At 46.1% G+C, this 20,395-nt stretch overlaps 1 protein-coding gene across 1 annotated transcript; it reads left to right on the top strand.

The window, feature by feature from the left end:
* Nucleotides 1-1,499: 1,499 nt before the first annotated feature.
* On the top strand, nucleotides 1,500-16,362 carry LOC135387362 (retinal homeobox protein Rx1-like). The gene is made up of 3 exons (XM_064616590.1): nucleotides 1,500-1,769; nucleotides 7,648-7,967; nucleotides 14,771-16,362. The coding sequence occupies exons 1-3, from the start codon at nucleotides 1,568-1,570 to the stop codon at nucleotides 15,263-15,265; spliced, it is 1,017 nt and encodes a 338-aa protein (XP_064472660.1). The 5' UTR covers nucleotides 1,500-1,567; the 3' UTR covers nucleotides 15,266-16,362.
* The last annotated feature ends 4,033 nt before the right edge of the window (nucleotides 16,363-20,395 follow it).

Here is a 20,395-nt window from a genome sequence, read left to right as displayed (position 1 = left end):
GATGAAAAGACACTGCAGTTTTTTGCATGATGCTCGTTCACGTTGCAAAAGTTAACTGCCTTCACCTTTGTCACGAGGCAGTTATGCACTAAATATTTTTCATTATTTCATTTATTTATTATTTGCCCGTGCACAGCACGTGCAAAAACAAGTAATAATTGTTATCCAATGTACACCGGTTAGCAATGTTTTGAAATTACCAATATTATTTGAGTTAAGGTTAAAACGTTACTACAGTAAACGGAGTAATAAGATTGTAAGGTAGAGAAGGACGTATTCTGTTCTTGGCCATGAGAATTCTTTTGGTTGCTTCTTCAATCGAACAACTATAGCGGGTCGTATAACCTCAAGAGCATAGTGATTCACGAAGGCGGAATAGAATAAGTGTGCCAAGACAAAGAAAAGGCTACGTGTTTTATCATTAAAGAAAGAAGGGAGAGGGTGCAGGCAAACTGGTATAGGCTCATGGTAGGGGACCGAGAGACACGGAACAAGAAGGACGGACGACAAATTGAGTGTTTATCATGAGTGCTTTATCATGTCCTAAAATGAATATTTTTGCACTGCGCACCTATACGCCGGTCCTGCAGCTATAGGGCCAATGTTGACACTATGTGCTGTATCAATTACGTGTTTTTGATGATGGGGTTATGACTAGGCATGCTGACGGTATAACCAGAGCCGCGTTTCCGAAGAATGGCTGCAGCAAAAAACAGTGATCGCGATTACTAATTTTTTGCCACTTTCTTAATACGTTGAATGGGACATCGAATTGAGCGTTAATCGTACATACCTTAAAAAAAAGAAACTTCGTATGGTTCGTACTCTGCGTCGAGGCGGGAAATGCATGTATACAAATGTGTGAAAAGATATGCGTATGTTTAGCAGATATCGTGCAGTGTGCTTGCTGTCTAAAAACGGAAGAAATATAAAAAATTCAGAAGCTTATATTGGCCGCTTTTTCTTTGGTACCTTTCATTTTCTATCTCGCAAACACACACGCGTGCAAGCGATGCATTGCGGCAGTACTTCGCTATTTTACGTCGAATTTTATCTTTGCTGCCCTGAAACGCTAATCGTGTTCAAAAGAGCACTCGCACACACTTCGGTAAGCCTTTCCGATCCAATGAGACGCGAAACTCTTTTCACCACTGCTATTCCCAAGCATCGACGCCGCGATAACGAACAAAAGACTCCCTTTTCTAAACATTGAACATACAACGGTGATCACTTGGGAGCGAAAATAATTTAAAACAAAACCAGAGTGCGTAAAGCTCGATTAAAACGGAGATAACGAGCCAAATGAAAAGAAACACGCGAAAGCTAGCAGACGACAAGAGTTAGCAGACGATTTGCGCGATGCATGCGCGCTTTCGCTCTCATTGGTCCGAACTTCTCCACGTGATCCGCACGAGCAACGAATAGGATGGCCCTGTCGCGCAATCTCCTCCCCAACGGTTTCGGAGAGCAGATGAGCGCAGCGGGAGCACTTTGAAAGCGGGGGAAGGGTAAGGGCCAAGACGGTTTTCAAGAAATGAAACGAAATGTGTGAACAGCGGTTGTACGTATGAGTATCAACTTGGGTGTCATGCCTCGCGATGAGGATTTTTCGTCCCTCCTGCTTCACACGTCGATGGCGAAGTCCAAGTTTTCGCTGTACAGTATTGAAAGACTGCTCGGAGCGCCGCAGGACGTTCGGCGTGCAAATTCTGACGAAGCATCCGCCGTAGGTGTTCTGGATTTCAGCGTTGCAGCTGTATCAAAAAAGGGTGAGTGGGTGCTTTGTATGTAGTTATGAAAAGCGTGTAGTTGTTCTTGATGTCAACGAAATATTATCGACTGCTTGATGGATGCGTCTGCTCGCGATTTAAACGACAGCGACGACTAAATTACGATGATGATGTGGGGAAATTCTCCGCTATCCCCACTGCCCTTGGGGCTATAGTCTGAGGGACTGATGATGATGATGAAAGAATGACACAGAGAGAAACGGACGAAAAGGTCCAAGTGCGGAGCGGTAAAATGCGAAAACAATAAGATAGCTAGCAGGCCGGTCAATTGCAAAATGTTGACAACAGAGTGCAGGGCTGTTCCAAGTTTGGTCGCATTGTTCCAGGGCCCGTGGATTAAGAATAAGAGAGAGAGAAATAGGAATAGGAATTTATTTAACGTTATTTCACATAAGATACACAGAGGTTTGCCTAAGCCTCAGGGGCTTGTGGGCAGAACCCGGCAGGTAAGTGACAGGCACAGTAAGTTCAGTATAACAAAACATATTCCTAGATTAGTATTATACAATTCAAATATTACATATTCTATGCAGTTCAAAACTATAGAAAATTAAACAAGCAAAGGTGTCTATTGACAGAGAAGTGAATCAAGAGCACTTTTAACGGAACAAATGGACATTAAATTCAAAGCATCTGACGGCAATAAATTAAATGTAGTGGGAACATAATAGGATCGTAATCCCTTTCCATAATTTGTAAAAATTGTTGGAATTATATAAGTTTCAGGACGTCGAGAAGCATAATACATTGTCCGACAAACCCTAAACATATCTGTCCAATAATATTTTAAGATCACAGTGCGGACAAATAAGTTATGTGCGGAGAAATATATTATATGCGGACAAATGTTGTCTGTTGCAGCTTGAAACGGCAGTAGATGTGGTTCACTTCTGTTCGACAATTCAAAATGGCTGAAACTGACGGTTCCGGCACCGGTTATTAATGACGGACTGATGAAGCCTTAGACATTCGTTTTACAAAAGCTGTTGTGTTGGAGGATCCTGTATACCTTTATTAGAGTACCTGCGCGCCACGTGGTTTGATGAGCCAGGGATTTACGCAACACCCTGACGACACTGGGGAAGAGCTGAGTTGTCACCCGACCAATGAGCAGACCAAGTCACACATCAGTTTTTGGAAAACACACATTTATAAGCAATCAACAACGAAATAATCACCCATGGACAATCACCAGTTTGACATGAGAGAGAAGGGTTCCTTGACAATACTATACTTTCCGACATTGCATAAGTGCGATATACAAAGAGCAAGAGAACGTACGTTGCGGTAATAGAAAGTACAATCGCTGATGAATGGGGTCCCTCGTCGAGATGAGATGCGCAGTGGAGATGAAGAGTCTTGAAGAAAAGTCCGATTGCAGTTGACGAGGACGGAGTGGAGCTTGAGCAGGGAAACACTTTTGCACAGATTAATTGAGGACTACACCAGCCCAATACTGGTGGCACTGCATTGAGGCGCCCGATACGCGACGACATAAGAGTGCGACTTTTTCTTGAGCCAGCCCGATACCAACTGCCTAGAGTTCATTGGTGTGTGCTGTTTCGGGACTAGAACACACCGTTCCATAAATCTGTCGTCCGTCTTGAACCCTCGCAAGTGCGCGACATTCCCACGTCTCACTGCGAGTCAGGTTATCAAAAGCCCTAAATCCGGATCGTACACTGCAGGAGAAATGTTCTTGGAAGAGCACGTGTGTGGATGCCCATTAACATAGTGCAGGCCATACGCACTGTTTGTTGTCCGCGCGCTGGCGTGCACGACGGATGTTTTTTTAACAAAGGGGAAAAGAAACTGGCATACACTCGTGTGTGTTGTTGCCCTTTGTTCCAGGACCGTGACACTGCGGAAGAAAAAAATCAGAGTGCCTTGACAACTTCCTCCCTTCTTACGCACACGCGCGCACACACAAGAAAGCATACAAGGAATACATCGAACAAATTACGAGGTAGTTTGAAACGCATGAACCAAAAATTTGCAAGTTTTACACGATACGGAGGTTTTGTTTCTGTTTTGTATATGATTAACTCGTTGTGACTGCTCCCGATTTGTTGACGAGAAAAAGAGGCAATGGCAGCGAAGAATACATTTTCAAACTTAAACTCTATATATTTGTAAATGCAGAAAGAGGTAACGTTTCCTCGAGTTTGAGGAACACAAAAGACGAAGAGGACAGCACAAGACTCAAGCAGGAAGATTACCCGAGGCTCTCATGACACACACAAAACAGGAGCAAAAAGAACAAAATGTAAAAAAAAAAAAAAAAAGTTGGAGAAAAACAAGTCGGTTTCCGTAACTTTCTGCCTCTGACTGCTTCGGTTGCTGACAACGATATTCCTCTCTCCCCTTCCCCCTCACCCCGTTGTTCTCTTCTTCTTAGTGTACCTTCTGCACTAAAGCTTCATTGCTGGTTTGAGTCTTGTCGTTGTCCTCTTCGTCTTGTGTGTTCCTCAAACTCAAGGAAACGTTACCTTTTCTATATACAGTATACACCAGCTCGCTTGCACCCTTCTAATTTGCTCATCAAATTTAAATGCGGGTGCAGGTGCATTACAGTATACGCAGCGGGGTCACATAGGGTGGCGTTGCGTCGTCATTATTTATTTACTGTTGCTCATGTTCATAATTCGGTACGAAAGTATTTTATCCTTGCTGGAAACATTTTATGAGAACACAGGCCCGGAATATCCAACAGGAATGCGGCACAGCGACAAGGAAATATTTTCAAGTTCCGAATACCTCGTGCAATCCACTCGAATGTGCATGCAGTTCCCGCGTTGAATCTATTACGTTCGTTGCACATCCGTTCGTTCTATCATTCCTTCCTTCCTGAATGCTCTGTTTTATCAGTGTTCACTGATGTACAATGTCGGCCGAACTTGCATGTTTTTCCGAAGAAAGTTTTTTCGTGTATCTGCTTTACGCAGTGTTTTGCACCAGATCGTTGCATCATTCGAGATCGCTACATATGGTCTGAAAGTATGTCGTATACAGTGGCTATCTCATTCGAACACAGAAGCTTTCTTGTACCAATAATCGAAGTAGAGTGTGACTTCTTAACTTCTTTCCACAGCCTTTAGTTGACATTAGGAATCCTATAGTTTTTCGTAAAGCATTCCCCCTTCACCTGTTTGGCCAATAACCCATAAAATAATCGATCGTTGCAACCGGTTCAACACGTCGGAAGAGATGGGATTAATACCAATGAAATCCTAGCCAAATCAGGAAAATGTGCCCTCAGATGTACATGGTGTATAATGTTACATAACTTGAAATACATAAATTTATTGGCCGTGTTTATGTGTAGTACATGTATATCGTGCGACATATAGTTATCGGATGAAACCGTGCATTGCAGTGCAGTCCACCCCCGTTTATTCGGGCTTCACTTATCCCGAAGAAAATCGTGGGGACGGATTTCAATCGATGTATTTTTGCTTCGTGTATCCGGGCTTCAGCTTCCGGACCCGGACGAGAATTTCTAAAAACCATTATAGGAAAGTACCCAACGACCTGCTTCACTTATCCGGACTTGGGTCGGAATCAGTGTGTGTGTGTGTGTGTACATTTGCGCCAGCGGGGGCGGCAACCTTATCTAGTATTATCTAACGCCATGCAGGAAGTCTCCTTATAATTTGCAGTTGATGAATTAATTGGACTGTCTTCTATACGATCTCGTCCGTACATTCCCGTTAATTCGCTGTAGCTCAGCAAGAAACAAACATCATGTTAACAAGGTTTCGCTGCAGTCCTTTCATTAGATAGTTCAATACAGCATTGTTGTGCTCCGATCGAATCAGTTAAACTTTGCTTTATAACATTTCTCACGAGCGTAGTAATGTCAAAGAAGTTGCATTAGAAGATCAATTGTGTACCACGTTTCCTTTAATGCCCCTTGTTCAAATGCCCATTGTGTGCAGGCTTGGAATCTGTGTAGTAATCTAACTAATATGATTCCGTGAGCAGTCTTATGCACTATACAGGCCTCCACCTTTGTTTCTGTTTGCTGCTGCTCTCAGATGCGGTTTGTATGGAGTCCAATGCACGCAAGGATCCGCAGTATACCGTGCAAAACTTGCACCCGAAGAGCCAGTGTCGTTAAAAAAAGAAAGTTATTTTAAAAATCACTCATCTTATGCAGTCGAGAAATGCGCCTTTACATCGTTCGATTAGATATATCGTTCGATCATCGTTACATCACTCGGATCACTTGGATTCTGTCTCAGAGACGCAGCGAAGGTGTTAAAAGCGGTAGTGAATGCCGCTATCTTTTAGGAAGACGCAGAGTGCCCCAGAGCTACTGCTTGGTCCTGTGTAGGCCATCTCCCTATCACTTTGCAAAATGAGAAAGGCCTTTGGTCGAGGGCTTTGAGGGATCGCCTCAGTCTTGCTCTTGCTGGCTCGTATATAGTTTGGGCACTGCATTACAACGTGAAGTGTGTCCTCTGGCACCTTGCATCTGCTGCAGAGGTTCGAGGCCACACAGCCTAATATGTGCTTCGTCGTCGCAGTGTATAAAGCACCCAGACGGATCCGATGTCGTGTGGGTGTCGTGTCGTGGTCAAGATGGAAAGCAAGGCGTGTTTTCAGCTTTTATGCGCGCGTGTATAGCCAAAGTGGCAAGATCTCCGCTACGGAAAACAACACAACTTGAGAAGATGCCGTTCGGCTGCAACTCGAGAATGAGACGCAACCTACCACAGAGCGAACGGCAGAAATTTCTGTACGTTTTGTTTTCACCCTGTGTCCAGGAAATTATGTCACCAAAGCGTATCCACGAATCTGCCTCATGGGCACGTTGTATAGTATTCTTAATTTTTGAAAGCGCGTAATTAAGCTGTCCGTCAGGATAATTCTACTGGGATACATGGCAAGGAAGGTGCAAAATGCAAATCCTCGTGGTCAGCACGACGCATCCAGAGGCGGATCTAGGAGGAGGAAGGGGTCCGAATGTCCTGACTCCCCTCAATGTTTGTCGTTGCATAGAGTTTCAATTGCCCTTTGGTAGTGTAGTAGGATGCTGTCCAAGGTAGGACCCCCTCCCCCCTCAGAACATCCTGAATCGTCCTCTGTACATATATCTAGCGTGCAAGTTCCCTGGCTTATCGTCGTGTGTATCACCACCAGAGTGCAATAGACTTCCAATTGAATGGACGTACATACACATGAACGATTGCTTTGCAAACCTCCAACAGTAAAAATGTTTGGGTCTCATGAGAGAGGGCTCTAACCCGGTCATTTCTAGTGCGCGGTGCGTTTACTAAAATTGTGTTAGTACCATCTACGTATATGTACTTCACCTTTATTTGCATATATTTCATACAGGGTAGTTTTATAGGTTTTGTTTTAAGGTTTTAAGAAAGGAATAGCAGAACAGCACTATAAATTATTTTACACGTTTCGTGTGTAAATGGTCTTGTCCCATGCGTGTGGCACACATTTTGCGGCTGCAATTTTCACATCATACAGAAATATCAACAACAACAACTTTATTTTTGGCCTTGGAGAAAGATGTTTTGTATGGCGGCATTTTAAATGGTGTATTCTACGAAAAGCATCATTTCAAAGAGCACACCCATACGGAGAACACAATTTCCGCGGTGTATCATTTCATTTGAAGCACTCTTTCAGAGGGGTGGTTCGCAAGCACCTTTTTCGATACTGTTATTACAACTTTCAGATGGGTCGGCCGAACAAAAAATGTGTTTATTACTTTATTTCTATTAATCACGTATGTGTTTATTACTATTAATCACACTCTTCATACGCTGAAAAGTGTAAGAAAAACCCCACTGTGTGTATGTGTCTGTATGGCGGGATACATTCCTTTAATCCACAGATTCCCATCCGAAGCTACGCCACCAATCTCACAACGTTTCCCGGCACGTCCCACAACAGCCGTCCGGGAATTCCAGTCCCACGTCTTCTTCTGATCATCAGCGTTCTTCGGCGAATGACGAGACGTCTTCTTCCACCGGACCCGGCGGGGACTCGACGTCTTCGCCATCGAAGCCCCGCAAGGTCAGACGGAGTCGCACGACGTTCACCACATTTCAGCTTCACCAACTGGAGAGGGCCTTCGAGAAGACTCAGTACCCGGATGTCTTCACTCGGGAAGAGCTTGCCATGCGACTGGACCTCAGCGAGGCAAGAGTTCAGGTGAGCGGAGATGGTCCTACATGCAGTATACTATGTGTGTGATCTCTTCCGCGGCGAGACTGGGAGGTGAGACGGGTTTGAATCCCGGTACCGGCTGTGCTGTCTGAGGTTTTCCGGCAGACATTGCAGACGACTGTCGGCACAGTTCTCCCTGAAGTCGGCCCAGGACGCATACTAGCCTCCCTGTTCCCCACTCCTTCCTGCTGTCCTCTTTCCATCTATATGCACATCTGTACGCCGCTCATAGCCACAGTTGCTTCGCGGCGCTAACACGAAATTAAAAAAAGAAGTATACTAACACTGTTAAAACATAACTTCACCACATAACACTCTTATAGCCAATACCACCTTGAAACAAAGCGCGATGGCTTAAACGGCGTGACGTAACAACGAGTCCGCCAATCACAACCGTACTTTGGCGGCTGTAGCTATGGAGACTAGACGCATTGGCAGCCGTTGGTGTTGGCTGTGTTTGAAATCGTCTGCAGCGATTGGCTCATGTCCTGACTTTTGATGGCCACGTGCGAAGGAGTGAGAGGAGGACCTCCTGGGGGGGGGGGGGGGCGTTTAATGGGAGGGGTGGCGTTCTGCTGCCCGACGATCATTCCAAGTGACATCCATTCCTCATCCATTTTCTCAATGTTCAGGAACTCCTCGTACTGAAGGAGATGCATAATGTGTCCAAAAAAGGCGTACACTTCCTATTTTTTACGAGTCACGAGACGTAACAATGTCATTCGGAATCGGTTGACGGGCGGTGTTGTGGTCAAGTTCTGTTTTAGCGATGTAGGAACATGGGTGACGTGTAAGCAAGGCACTTACGTGATGCCCAAGACCCGAACAATGTGTCGCTAAACAGTGTCCTGAAACTTGCCTCACTTTGTTTAATTTTTTGATTAGCTCGTTTATTAAAGGAGCAACGAGGTTGCATTTAACGTCGCTCGAAATCCCGCCTCTTCTGCCGCAAGCTGTCCACCAAGAGTCAAAATATTTTCGCTCTGCGGTGCCTTATAGCTGTGCAGTCGAATTTACAAAAACGGTCGGAGAACGCAGCCACTGACGGACGGCACGATCCTCGTGTGAAGGGGAGAATGTCCAGAGCCTTTCTTCTTTGTTTTTTTTTCTTCTCAGCTGACGGGCCGCATACACATGCTTGAGCTGTGGCGCTGTACGTCACTGGTCACATGAGAAAATGCACTTACTCAAAGGGTCGATTGCTCCTCCGTGAGGACAATCATCTGCAAGAATTAACGCTGTAGCTCTAATTATGAGGTTTATTAAAAAAAAGAAAAAAAAACGAGAAACAGACTGTATTTTCATACAGAAAGTAGAATCCCTGGCAGAAGTTTATGTGTTGTATCTCTGTTACCTGTTTCGTCCGATTTATGAGAACGATCTTTCATCAAAGTTTGCTCCATGAGAATGTGCTTGATGTAGCTAACCACGTGATATCAACAGCAGTTATTAACTGCATAAGCAGACGGCTGCAGACGTACCTATCGCAATCCGTCATCCACTTATGGCAGAAGCCATGTGTGACAACTCAGATTCATTTTAGATTCGTCATCCACTCTTTATGCCTCCCTCCAATCGCGACACGTATATTTGACCAGTAATCCAGGCAGTTCCATACGCCCGCTCGCCCGCTTTACTTTCCGGAAATTACGTCACGCCGGAAGTGCACTAATGCGCCTTCATTCGAGCGGCGGGAAAATAACCTCTCAGAAAGTCGTTTCAAGGGACTCGCAAACTCAATTACTTCTCTGGCATCGCTTCCAATAATGTTCCACTTGGCCTCCCTTCACTGCTGTCTCATTCCCTACTTGGCCGCTGCGAGTCGCTAGCTGCGTGCCGACGGGAAAATAAAATCAGCGCCGCTTATGAAAACTTAATTTGCGTTCCGCTAAATGACATCGTATTAAGAGCGACACGTCCCTTTTACGCCCTCCTTTTGAGGCGCGGTTTGCGAAGAGGCCGCTACAATGTCGTCTGCTTTTTTATTCCCCTTCACCGGAGAGGGCGAAAATTGCGGGAAAGTTGTTGTTATTAATTTGCGACGGCCACCCGAATAGGGTTAGTTATTGGACGAAGGAATGTTAATGGAGTGGGATAATAAGCGAGTGACTTGAATAGCGTTTCGTCGATGAAGGGATGTTTCTGCTCAGAGTTTCAGAACTATGTAGTTTCGGTTTTTGTTTCGCTCTCTTCCGCTCTCGTTTTGCGCTGCTTGCCGGATAATTGGCTCGGACGACGAGGAAATGGGATTATGGACGTTGTAAACACTTTGAACGCGTTCTGAGTTTGAGATGCCAGGAATAATTTTTGTCAGTTACTCGATTTCGCTTTGTAATGAAAGTGAATTGCATACATGGAAGGTTATCGAGGGGATATGGCAGACTAGTTATATTCAGTGGCGTTAGAAAAGTTCTTGTCATATAAAGCCTTCATTATTTAAAATTGTGCGCGACGTATTGAAGCAGTCGTAAAACTGGTGAAATTATCGCATGTGTCATGGAAGATACTAGAGGGGAATAAGGAAAATAAAGCAACGTGGAGCGACTCCGAAAGCCTAGAACATACGAATATTCACTGCTGATTATTCAACTTCTGGTGTTTTTTTCGTCAATTGCCATCTTTTAATCGTAATATGCAATGTAATGCGAGACTTCAGCGTTGTGTCTGTCCTTCATTGTTTCATTGCCTCATCTATTACGAAACTTCTCTTACACGCAGGGACGCAAGCCCGCGAGGAAAAGAAACAGTCATTTCCTTAAATATTGTCACGTCACATGCAATGTACGTACCTCGTATATCGTATATACCTATATCCAGCTTTAGCATTGAGAAGAAACCTGCTCTCCACGCAAAATTTGCGAGCAACAACTTTTTGAACAAGAAATAAACTGATGTTCTGAGGCTGGAACAACATAGAAAGGATAGATACAAACAAAGCCTCAAATTGCCTAAGAAATCAACGATGAAAGGTGAAAGTCACTGAAAAGGTTAGCCAGCTGTAGGGATCGAACCCACATCTTCTGGATTACCGGTGGCTGGTTTGTCGTCCCATCAGATGACGCTCCCCGAAAGTCGCTGGAGAGGCGTGTTAGCTTAGCTCAATTGGTAGAGCCCTGGACCGGTAATCCAGAAGATGTGGGTTCGATCCCTACAGCTGGCTAACCTTTTCAGTGAGTTTCATCTAACAACTTTTTGTTCGCTTATTATTGGCGGATTATTCAAAAGGGTGATGAGAGGATCACTATTATTGAGATGATCATTGTTATTAAGGTAATCATTTAGTATTCACTAATTTCTTATTTCGTATTAGCACCGCGAAGCAAATGTGGCTATGAGCAGATTCACATTCAGATTTCAGATTTTATTTGTGCACAATAGACAATGTATACACGAAATAACAACTGGATTGCGAGGTCAAAGCCTGTAAGCGGCGTACAAGGGGTTAGTGTGCGTCCTGGGCCGACTTCACGGGGAACTGAGCCGACGTTAGTTGGGAAAGTCTTCGGAAAACCCAGGGAAAACCCCAGACAGTATAGCCGGTGGTAGGATTCGAACCCACCACCTCCCAGTGTTCAGCACGACCTTGGCTGCCACCAACGAGTGGGACGCCCTAACGCGCTCGGCCGCTGGTCAATAAAAATTGGTGGATTTTCCGAGAGGATCATGCGTGAATCATGAGGCTTTGCGGAGCCATTAGTAGAGGAGCGAGCAGGAGCGGCTATATACGCGGCACAGCGCGGATATCCGCTCCGCGTAAGGATTTGCGGGTAGAATTTGAACATTTTGAAATCTGCGCGGTGGTGGTGGTGGTGGTGATGGCGAAAGGGCTTGCCGTTGTCGGTCTCACGTATGTGGGCAACGTCACGATTGACGCCCTGGGGAAATACGCGTCCTGGGCCGACTTCTAGGGGAACTGTGCCGACATATGTCTGAAAACGTCTGAGGAAAACCCAGGGAAAACCACAGACAGCACAGCCGGCACCGGGATTCGAACCCGGGTACCTCCCAGTTTCGACGTGACATGCGCGTGAAATCTGCGCGGATAAAATGCAGATACAACCGCGTGACGTATCAGCATTTTACCAGCAAATAGGCATGACTGCCGGCGTCCTCTATGTGCAGCCGCAATCTACAGACAAAGTTAATTCAAGATGGCGTGCCCTACCATGTCGTCGGTTGTGTTTCTGTGCCTTGAACTGCTATTTATTACCGTGTCAGAATACCGATACCCCAACAACAACAACAATAAATGAAGGAGAAGTGAGGATGACATGGGATGTTTCCTCGTGGTAGCCACAGGACCCTAGCCCACTTCACAGCGGTTAATATGAGAGGATGAATTATGATGAACGCGAAGGAACGACAGGTCGGAGTTCTGTTTAGAGCTCTTCGAGGAGTCCAGTGGCTTGCATGGAAGCAAAAAGGGAGCGACGAGCGCGGCACTGATGGGCAGGAGATACCCCAGAGAGAGAGAGAGAAATACATGATGACGATGATATGGGGATGACTTCCGCTCATTGAGCAGAATGCTACCACATTGCTATTGGGGAAAAATTAGAGGATGGTGATGAGGATGATGGTGACGACGCTGACAGGGTTTTAGAGAGAGTCGATCAGGCCGGTAGTTTGCAGGAATTTGATGAAGGGTCGCAAGACGGACATCTGCTTTCGTGTGTCCTATGGTCCCAAAATGAGTCTGAGGTCAAGGGGTCGGCTGTCAATCCGCGCAAAGTCGTTTGCCAACAAGTGACGCTCCTTCCTGTAAGTGGCACATGCGATGATCACATGGTCCGCGGTCGCTGGCACACCACACTCCGGGCACAAGGTACTACTGGCACACCCTATCTGGTAACGGTAGTACGGCGTAAAGGCAACATTCAGCCGTAAGCGATGTAGGAGGGACTTAATGACGCGCGGTAAAGATGTCGGTAAGCGACACGAGAATGTTGGGTCTACAATTCCCAGTATGGTACTGGCCGGGACATCCCGACGCCATTGTTCGACGGATGAAGAGGCAGCCCAATCACGAAGAAGGGACCGTCTGTCCCCCCTTCGGAGAACAATCGGGACACACTTGCCCTGGTGGTGAGCGGCCGCTGCCGCAGCGTCGGCAACCTGGTTGCCAGAGATTCCGCAATGACCCGGAATCCATTGAAAAGCGATGGTGTGGCCGTGGGCAGTTATGGACTTCAGTAGGCGTAGAATGTTTATCACAAGTGTGGCCAGTGAGCCGCGGAGACCTGAGGTTTTCAGGCATCGAAGAGCTGACTTGGAGTCCGTACAGACTACCCATCGCCGTGGATCGCAGGTGGCCGCATATTGTAAAAACAGCATGATTCCGTACAGCTCGGCTGAGGTCGAAGAGGTGCGATGGGACAACCGGCAGCCCCGGGTGAGCGGTATCGAGGGTACCACAAAAGATGAGGATGACGAAGTTTTCGTTGAGGAGCCATCCGTGAAGACCGTGCAGAACCCGTCATATGCGGTGCCGATGAAATCCATAGTCAGTTGCTGTAGTACGAGGTCGGGGTAGCTCCTTTTGTTGTCCGTGATCCCTGGGACAGAGGTGGTGACGCTTGGCGACGGAAGCGTCCACGGGGCCGTGCTTTCAGCGGCGGGGCTGATCACGAATTTCGGAACGCGGGATTTGAATGACATTATACATCCGTGGATCGGCGTGCTGCGCCTTGCCCGAAGTTTCCGGATGAGCGGGTGGTGGCGATGGTGTGCAATCAGTCGGAGATACTGGCGCACAGTTTCTGTGTTTCGGAGAACTTCAAAAGGGATGTCGCGGGCTTCCGCAACCACTAGCCTTGTCTCGGCCCCGCGGGGGACACCGAGGCACACCCGTAGGCTCCGTGCCAGCATAGCGCGGATCCTCTGTGCAAAGGTGCTGGGGAGATCGTGAAGCACAGGCAGACTGTAGGAGACTGTGGCACGAATCAAGGCGTTATGCAGCATCAGGAGGTCCTTCTCATCGCGTCCCCACCTCATTCCAGCGAAGTGACGGATGACAGCGGTCCAGCGCTGAACTTTCTTCTCCATGCCATCGATGTGACGTTTCCAAGAGAGGCTAGTGGTTAGAGTTACGCCGAGGAATTTGTGGTGCTGGACATTTATAAGTGGCATGTCCCCAATGTGCAGACGGCATCGCTGCATGGATTTGCGGGAGAAGGCGAGTGCCGCACTTTTCTCCGCTGATATTTTCATCCCGGCTCGGAGCACGTAAGTGTGAATGTCGTCCAATGAAGCCTGGAGGAGTTGTCGAATGGCAGGGCGGAGATACTCCAATTTTCAAAGTTAGTAGGACTTAAGAACTATTTGCAGTGCTGGGGAGTAAATCTTAGAGTGATAGGGACCGAAATGGGCAGTAATTACATTCAAGAGACTAAAAGTGGTAATCACTCCCCAATTTACTCGTTCTTTTCTGAGAGTGTATATATTTTTTCTACAACTGCAATGATCGTGGATATGGGGTATGTTCAATATCGGCGAGGATGGGGTACACCTTTTCAACTGGCGCGGTTGAAGATCCGGGTGCGTGCGGATACGGTCAGTATATTGCCAGCGTTCACCTCCGGCCATGACTCCCCCAAACTGAATAATGGTAGTTGAAGAAAACTGAAGCCACTGGGCGTTGCGAGGCTTGTGTTGTGTTCGCCCTTCTGTGTTTAATTGCCTCATCTACTATGACTCCCCCTTATGGAAAAGATGTCCTCATAGAAATTCCAGCGCATATCGGGGTCAAATTCTTACCACCTTTCCTTCCTCCTCTCGTCTTAGCGCAGGTATGGTTCCAAAACCGGCGTGCCAAATGGAGGAAACGAGAAAAGGCTCTAGGGCAGGACACGTCTCCCGGATCCACCCCTCTCGGAAGCCCCGACCTCGGCCATCGTCTAGGGCCTGGCGCACCGGACCCCTTCTCCATCCCTGGTGTTCCCCTTCTGTCACCCGAAGCCCTGTGGCACCACGGACCGCTTCTCGGTTCGCCTTACGGACCCTGGCCAGGACCGAAGCCTCCGCCTTCGTTGCTTTCCATCTACATGCTACCGGGCCTGCCTCCAGTAACCCAGATGCATCCCGGGTCCTTTATGACGTCAGCACTGCCGGTCGACCCTCTAGGAGTGCCACTGAAAACCTCCACTTCTAGTCTCGACCTTTTACGTCACAAGGCTCGCGTTGCTTCGGTTGTGACATCGTCCGTCATGTCACAGTCTAGGTCTCCTTCCCCAATTGGATCGTCATCGGATGAATTGGCGGGAAAGAAGAGTGTGTGCGATTGAAAGTTGTCGAGTGCAATTGTTGCTACTATGTATCTTCCTTTTTTTTGAAGATGTGTGCTAAGCGTGGAATGTGCAAAGTGTGCGAAACAGAACATTTATGTATCATGTTGTTCACACCGTTGTCACTTCATAGTTTCATTTTCTATTCGTGATTCTTCTGCGATTCGCATCTAACATTGCTTTGTTCTCACATCCGCTTCGTTCCTCGATGTGGTTTTCAGAAGTAAATTTACTTAACCCACAAAACGTCCGTTCGTGGCCTTACAGGACCACGTGACTCGTCACATGCCACCACCACGTGGTCGCCAGACTGTGTTTGCCGTATACGCTCAAATTGCATAAAAACTAGAGTAACAATGCCAAATAAAATTTACTGATTAAATTTACTGCCACAGATTTACTGCCGACCATGACCTTACAAAGCTACCGCATTTAAATGCGTTTGGCACAACAGCTGAAGATACAGCCGTTCTTTTCTTTTTTCTTTCTTGAAACGTCAATACGTTTCTATTGTGTCTTCCGTTTTGTGTAGCATTTTATTTATTTAATATTCGCCGAAAAATATCTCTTCTTTGTATTTCGTTCTAGTTGCACCTACAGTGTCGCGGAAACTCTTTTACATTAATCGACTAAATGCTAAGTGTTCCAACAATTAACCTCCCCGCTTCCAGCACCGGAACATTCATGTAATTGCGGGGCATTTTCCCGCACTTTTCGCGAAGCACTCCACGAGCGCTTTTGTCCTCTCGGGGAAGCTCCTTCGTCCAGCATGTCGTCTCTGCAAGTATGCTTGACAGATAGCTTAATCTGGTGGCGGGACATAATCCCCGGCAACGGATTAACGCTTAGGGAGCGGATAAACAGGGTCTGGAACGGATTTTAGCCACAACAAAAGCATCTCGCAGTTTCCGTTAGTAAAATCCCGAGGAGAGAGCGCCATAGCGGGAACCAATAATAATTAGAATAGTTATAAGATACCCGACAGGAGTTTGTATTCATCTGCGTTCATGCTACTTACCATTTGAGCCAGTGAATGTTTTTATTGGAGTTGGAGCTTACCTCTCTGTCATCCATTACGAAGGCCGTATTTGCAGAGAAAGTTGTTGCAGAGTTTCATTTGTTATACTTCATTTTCTACTTCGTTCTTGTTCTGTGATATCAGAAGGTAAAATAAAGACGGAGAAAACATTTAATTGATTATTTGTGAGTGGTTATTTAGCGTAAACGACAACTGCATGTGTTGTTTAGCGCGAGAATTCCGCGGACAAGGGCGTCCTTCAAAGTCGGTGCGGAGGAAGTCCCAAGAGATTGTATGCGAACCTGTGGTATGGGGGCTGGGGTGTACCTATGTATGGTAGCTGTTGCCAGCTCGTTTTGAAAAAAAAAAAAAAAAAAGGCTTTATTCTTGTCCCTGTGACAATTAAAATTACCAGTGTATTAGTACTGGACTACTAAAAGGGACTACTTGGGTTCGTCATTGCGCTACTGCCATATTGCCCTGCATCTCGACATCGAAAAATGATCACCGTTTCCGCGGCAACTCTCACAATGTCTGGCAACAGCGTGCGTCTAGCGGTTTCTGTATTGTCGACTGCGTCGACTGTGAAACGTTTGAAATGTTTGCAGTTATGTCGTTTAAATTCGGAATGTGACAGCACTTCGCAAGTCCGTGTCATTTGAGAGGTGTAAGCACGTCATTGTGTTTAAGAAACTGTGGACACGCTCGACTCCTGCGTCCGGGTAAGTCGTTTTGAGGTTATGTCGTGATTTACCGTTTCTAGCTTTGGGTAAGATGTGCACTCGAATTGCCAGAAATATAACCTATACTCCGGCGTGCTACGTTTCAGGAAGGCAGTAATTTTTGCCCATTGAACAACAATTCTTCCGGTAATTTTGTAAGCGTTTTGTAAGCGTTCCTCAGCTGCAGAACCTGAAAATATGAATGCAGAAAAATTGTCGGAGGCTTCTACGCATGTGCAAAGCAGGGATTTTCCTCGAACTCCCCTGGTTTTACATCACCCTGGAATTTCTGACATTGCCCAATGCAGCTTGGCTACCAATACATATACGCACAAACATGCACCCCATATACCACCCAAGTAGGGTTGTCACGAGGGCGGCATTATACCGGCACGGCCGGTTATTTGCTCGCTCTGCCGGTTGCTGGTAGGAAGTTGATACCGGCAGCCTTTTGCCGGAATTTATGGCTCAAGATCTTTCATGGGTGCTTTTACGGGGTTTTCTCTTCAACATTCCACTGCAACTTGCATAAATCTGGGGCACATGCAGACTCAAATCCGGAGTCACCAGTCGTTTTCTTAGTCATTCATTATTATTATCATTGTTGTCTTGAGCGAGTACATGCGTTCTTTCTTTCTCTCTCTCTGTATACCCCTCACCCACTTCCCCGCTAACATTTCCTCCTTTCCCTCTATTTCACCTCCTTTCCCTCGGCCGGTATTATACACTACGAAAGGTGGCAACCCTACCCCCAAGAGGTTGATTTCTGGTGAAATTACTGGTTGCAAAGAACGAGGAAGATGCACTAGTGCCTTATTTATGAATCGGTGTTATCAAGCCTTGCTTTTCCTTTTACAATACGGAAGAGAGACTCCTCCACGCTTTTTAATCGTCTCGTTCTCGCTGCTAACAAAGTGAAAGGTTTACGAAAGAGTTAGGGCGTTTTGCTTCAATTCTTTAAACGCACTTTTGGAATCCCTCGGAAAAGTGGCAAAATGTATTTGCCCTTCCCTCACGAGTTTGTGCAGCTTAAAGTGATTTTCTGCTGACGCCTGGTCGGAGTTCTGACAATGACGAACCAATTTTCGTCTTTGGCGAAGCACGCTCTTGTGCTCGTCAGCACTTCTTTAAACTCGATAGAGAAACGGGGAATAACTCTATCATTGCTGAGAAATTACTTTCCGAAAGGGGTAGGAAAATCGATGATTCCTCATTGCGTTGCGCTGGGGTCTCATCGTCAAACTGGGTTCGTGGGATTCAAAGCGGGAGACATATGGAAGTAGGTCGGTAAAAAAAAAAAAATACCTGCAAAAATTAAAGCTGTGTCGTTCCACGGGAAACGTTTCGGAGGCGCTCGCACATTCTTCTGACGAGAGTACAGCACTGTGCTTTTCCGCAAGTAGCAGCTATAATATGTCAAAGTTACCAGAGGTCATCGTTATTATGGAGGTCATTGCAGTTTTGATTCCGTGTAGGTTCGGGTCTTCCTAGCGTTGGTGAAGAGAGGGGGTGTGGAAGACGTTTGCGAAAGGTGCGATGGGAAGGAGGAGCGGCGAAAGAGAGAAGGAAAGGCGATAATGGTACGGGAGGGGAATAGATGCAATGTATCTTCTTGCTCTAGGATTTGGGTATTCCCACAAAACTAGCCACGTGGCTACCCAGAAAACCCCGCTATCGCGGGTAAGCCCCGGGATATATGTTCGGCGAAGTTACTTCGGGGTGGCATCTGTTGCAGTGCGCGACAAACTTGCGCACGGCTATGAAACCCTATAAACAAAAAGAGAAAGGAAATTTACCAATGTGTTGCGGTGTCGACTTTGTCGCAGAGGGATGCCTCGTGCAAGAGCAGGTTTACTTTATTTATTTAGTTTTTTTTCTTGTCGAGTATCATGTGTTCCAGACGGAGGGACATGCAAGAACTTTGCATGTGTGGATAGAGCATTGGGTGCAGGTTCATCCTCTCAGCGCACATGCTTCAAGAAAGACTTCGCGAAGACGACGGAATAGTTCTTCGCGCTTTCTCTTTTCTTTAACCTTTTAGAAATAAGACCCTGGTGATTTTTCTGTATGATTTAGAACAGAGAATCGAACCGAACCTGAACCTGAACCGAAAACCGATATTAACCGTTATTTTTGACCGAACTGAACGGTTAAAAAAATACCGGTATCCGGTTTAAATAACGGTTCATGCGGAACTAAGAGCGAAACTTTGCATGTTGTTCCTGAACATAAACCCACTTTTTTCGTCCTTTCTTTTTCTTTCTTTTCTTCTTTTATTGACTTTTTAGCATTCCTGTTCGAAAAAGTCGTGCCCTGCAGGAATGCTCTGGCTTTTCTGGAGTCGCGAAATTAAAACAACAAAGGGAAGGTCACAAAGATAGTGACTTAAAACTGTTATGGCTACTAATGTTTAAGATATACACATGACTACACAAGGATTAGGAATCAACGGGTAGCGTTCATGAAGTGACATATAGCCTCAGCTATACAGGGTGTCCACCCTAACTGCGTAATTGATCGCTGACACATAGCGCGCTTGAGCTTACATGAGCCCCCTTACAAAGTAAAGGGCCAGCCATCCTCGTGCTGGTCAGAACGAAAGGAAATACCAAGCGTACCAAGTATTCGCGACTATTGACTGGTAATCAATAACTTCAATGACTTAACTGACTTGGGCTAATGTAGCAGGCTCGGTTGACTGTTATATTCCTGCAAAGATTCTTCGAACAACCCGGTGGGTTAGTTAACCACCGCGACATGAGCTACGTGCTGCGACAGTCAACTCAAACCGGTAATTCATGGTTATGCTCTTGTCGTAACCATGATGTTGTCTTTCATATCGCGCAAAATCTTCCAAAATCTTGAACGACCGTTAATGCTTTCCCGTCCACTTCAAGCACTGTACCACACAAACGGAAATGTGCTTTAAGCTGCCTGTTATGCTTCATTCCCTCCTGTGATCCCTGAACCGGTTCGTGAACCGAACCTTTTGAAAAAGAAAAAAAAAAAAAAAAACGGTTCGAACCATTGTAGTTGCCTTCCGGAGTTGAACCGGAACTGAACCCTTATCATCGAACCTAAACCCGAACCGAACCGATAAAGGTTTCTGTTCGACTCTCTGATTTAGAACCGTTGCAATGTTTTAAGGTTTTGATGTTGGCGTTCACACCGCGAATTTTCGAGGTGAATGTGGGAACATTTTGCAGAATTGACGCTTTCGAGATGCATATTTGTTGCGCGCGTGTGTCTAGAGCACATCACTCTACGACTGTTCTGTTGGCGACGCATGCAGGATGGAATGCTGGCCTGAACTGGTCTGGGTTAGATTAAAAACAAAACAGAAAACGTCTCTTGTAATAAGTTGATAGCTTTACCCGTTATGAGGCACCT

This window comes from Ornithodoros turicata, chromosome 3 (genome assembly GCF_037126465.1).
Source record: "Ornithodoros turicata isolate Travis chromosome 3, ASM3712646v1, whole genome shotgun sequence".
NCBI lineage: Eukaryota > Metazoa > Arthropoda > Arachnida > Ixodida > Argasidae > Ornithodoros > Ornithodoros turicata.
The sequence above is the reverse complement of the archived record's forward strand: the minus strand, read 5'-3'. Positions and strand labels throughout refer to the sequence as shown.

Coding starts and splice junctions, on each gene's coding strand:
- LOC135387362 (XM_064616590.1), top strand. CDS start 1,568: ATGAGTATCAACTTGGGTGTCATGCCTCGCGATGAGGATTTTTCGTCC. Junction 1,770..7,647: donor TGCAGCTGTATCAAAAAAGG/GTGAGTGGGTGC, acceptor TTTAATCCACAG/ATTCCCATCCGAAGCTACGC. Junction 7,968..14,770: donor TCAGCGAGGCAAGAGTTCAG/GTGAGCGGAGAT, acceptor GTCTTAGCGCAG/GTATGGTTCCAAAACCGGCG.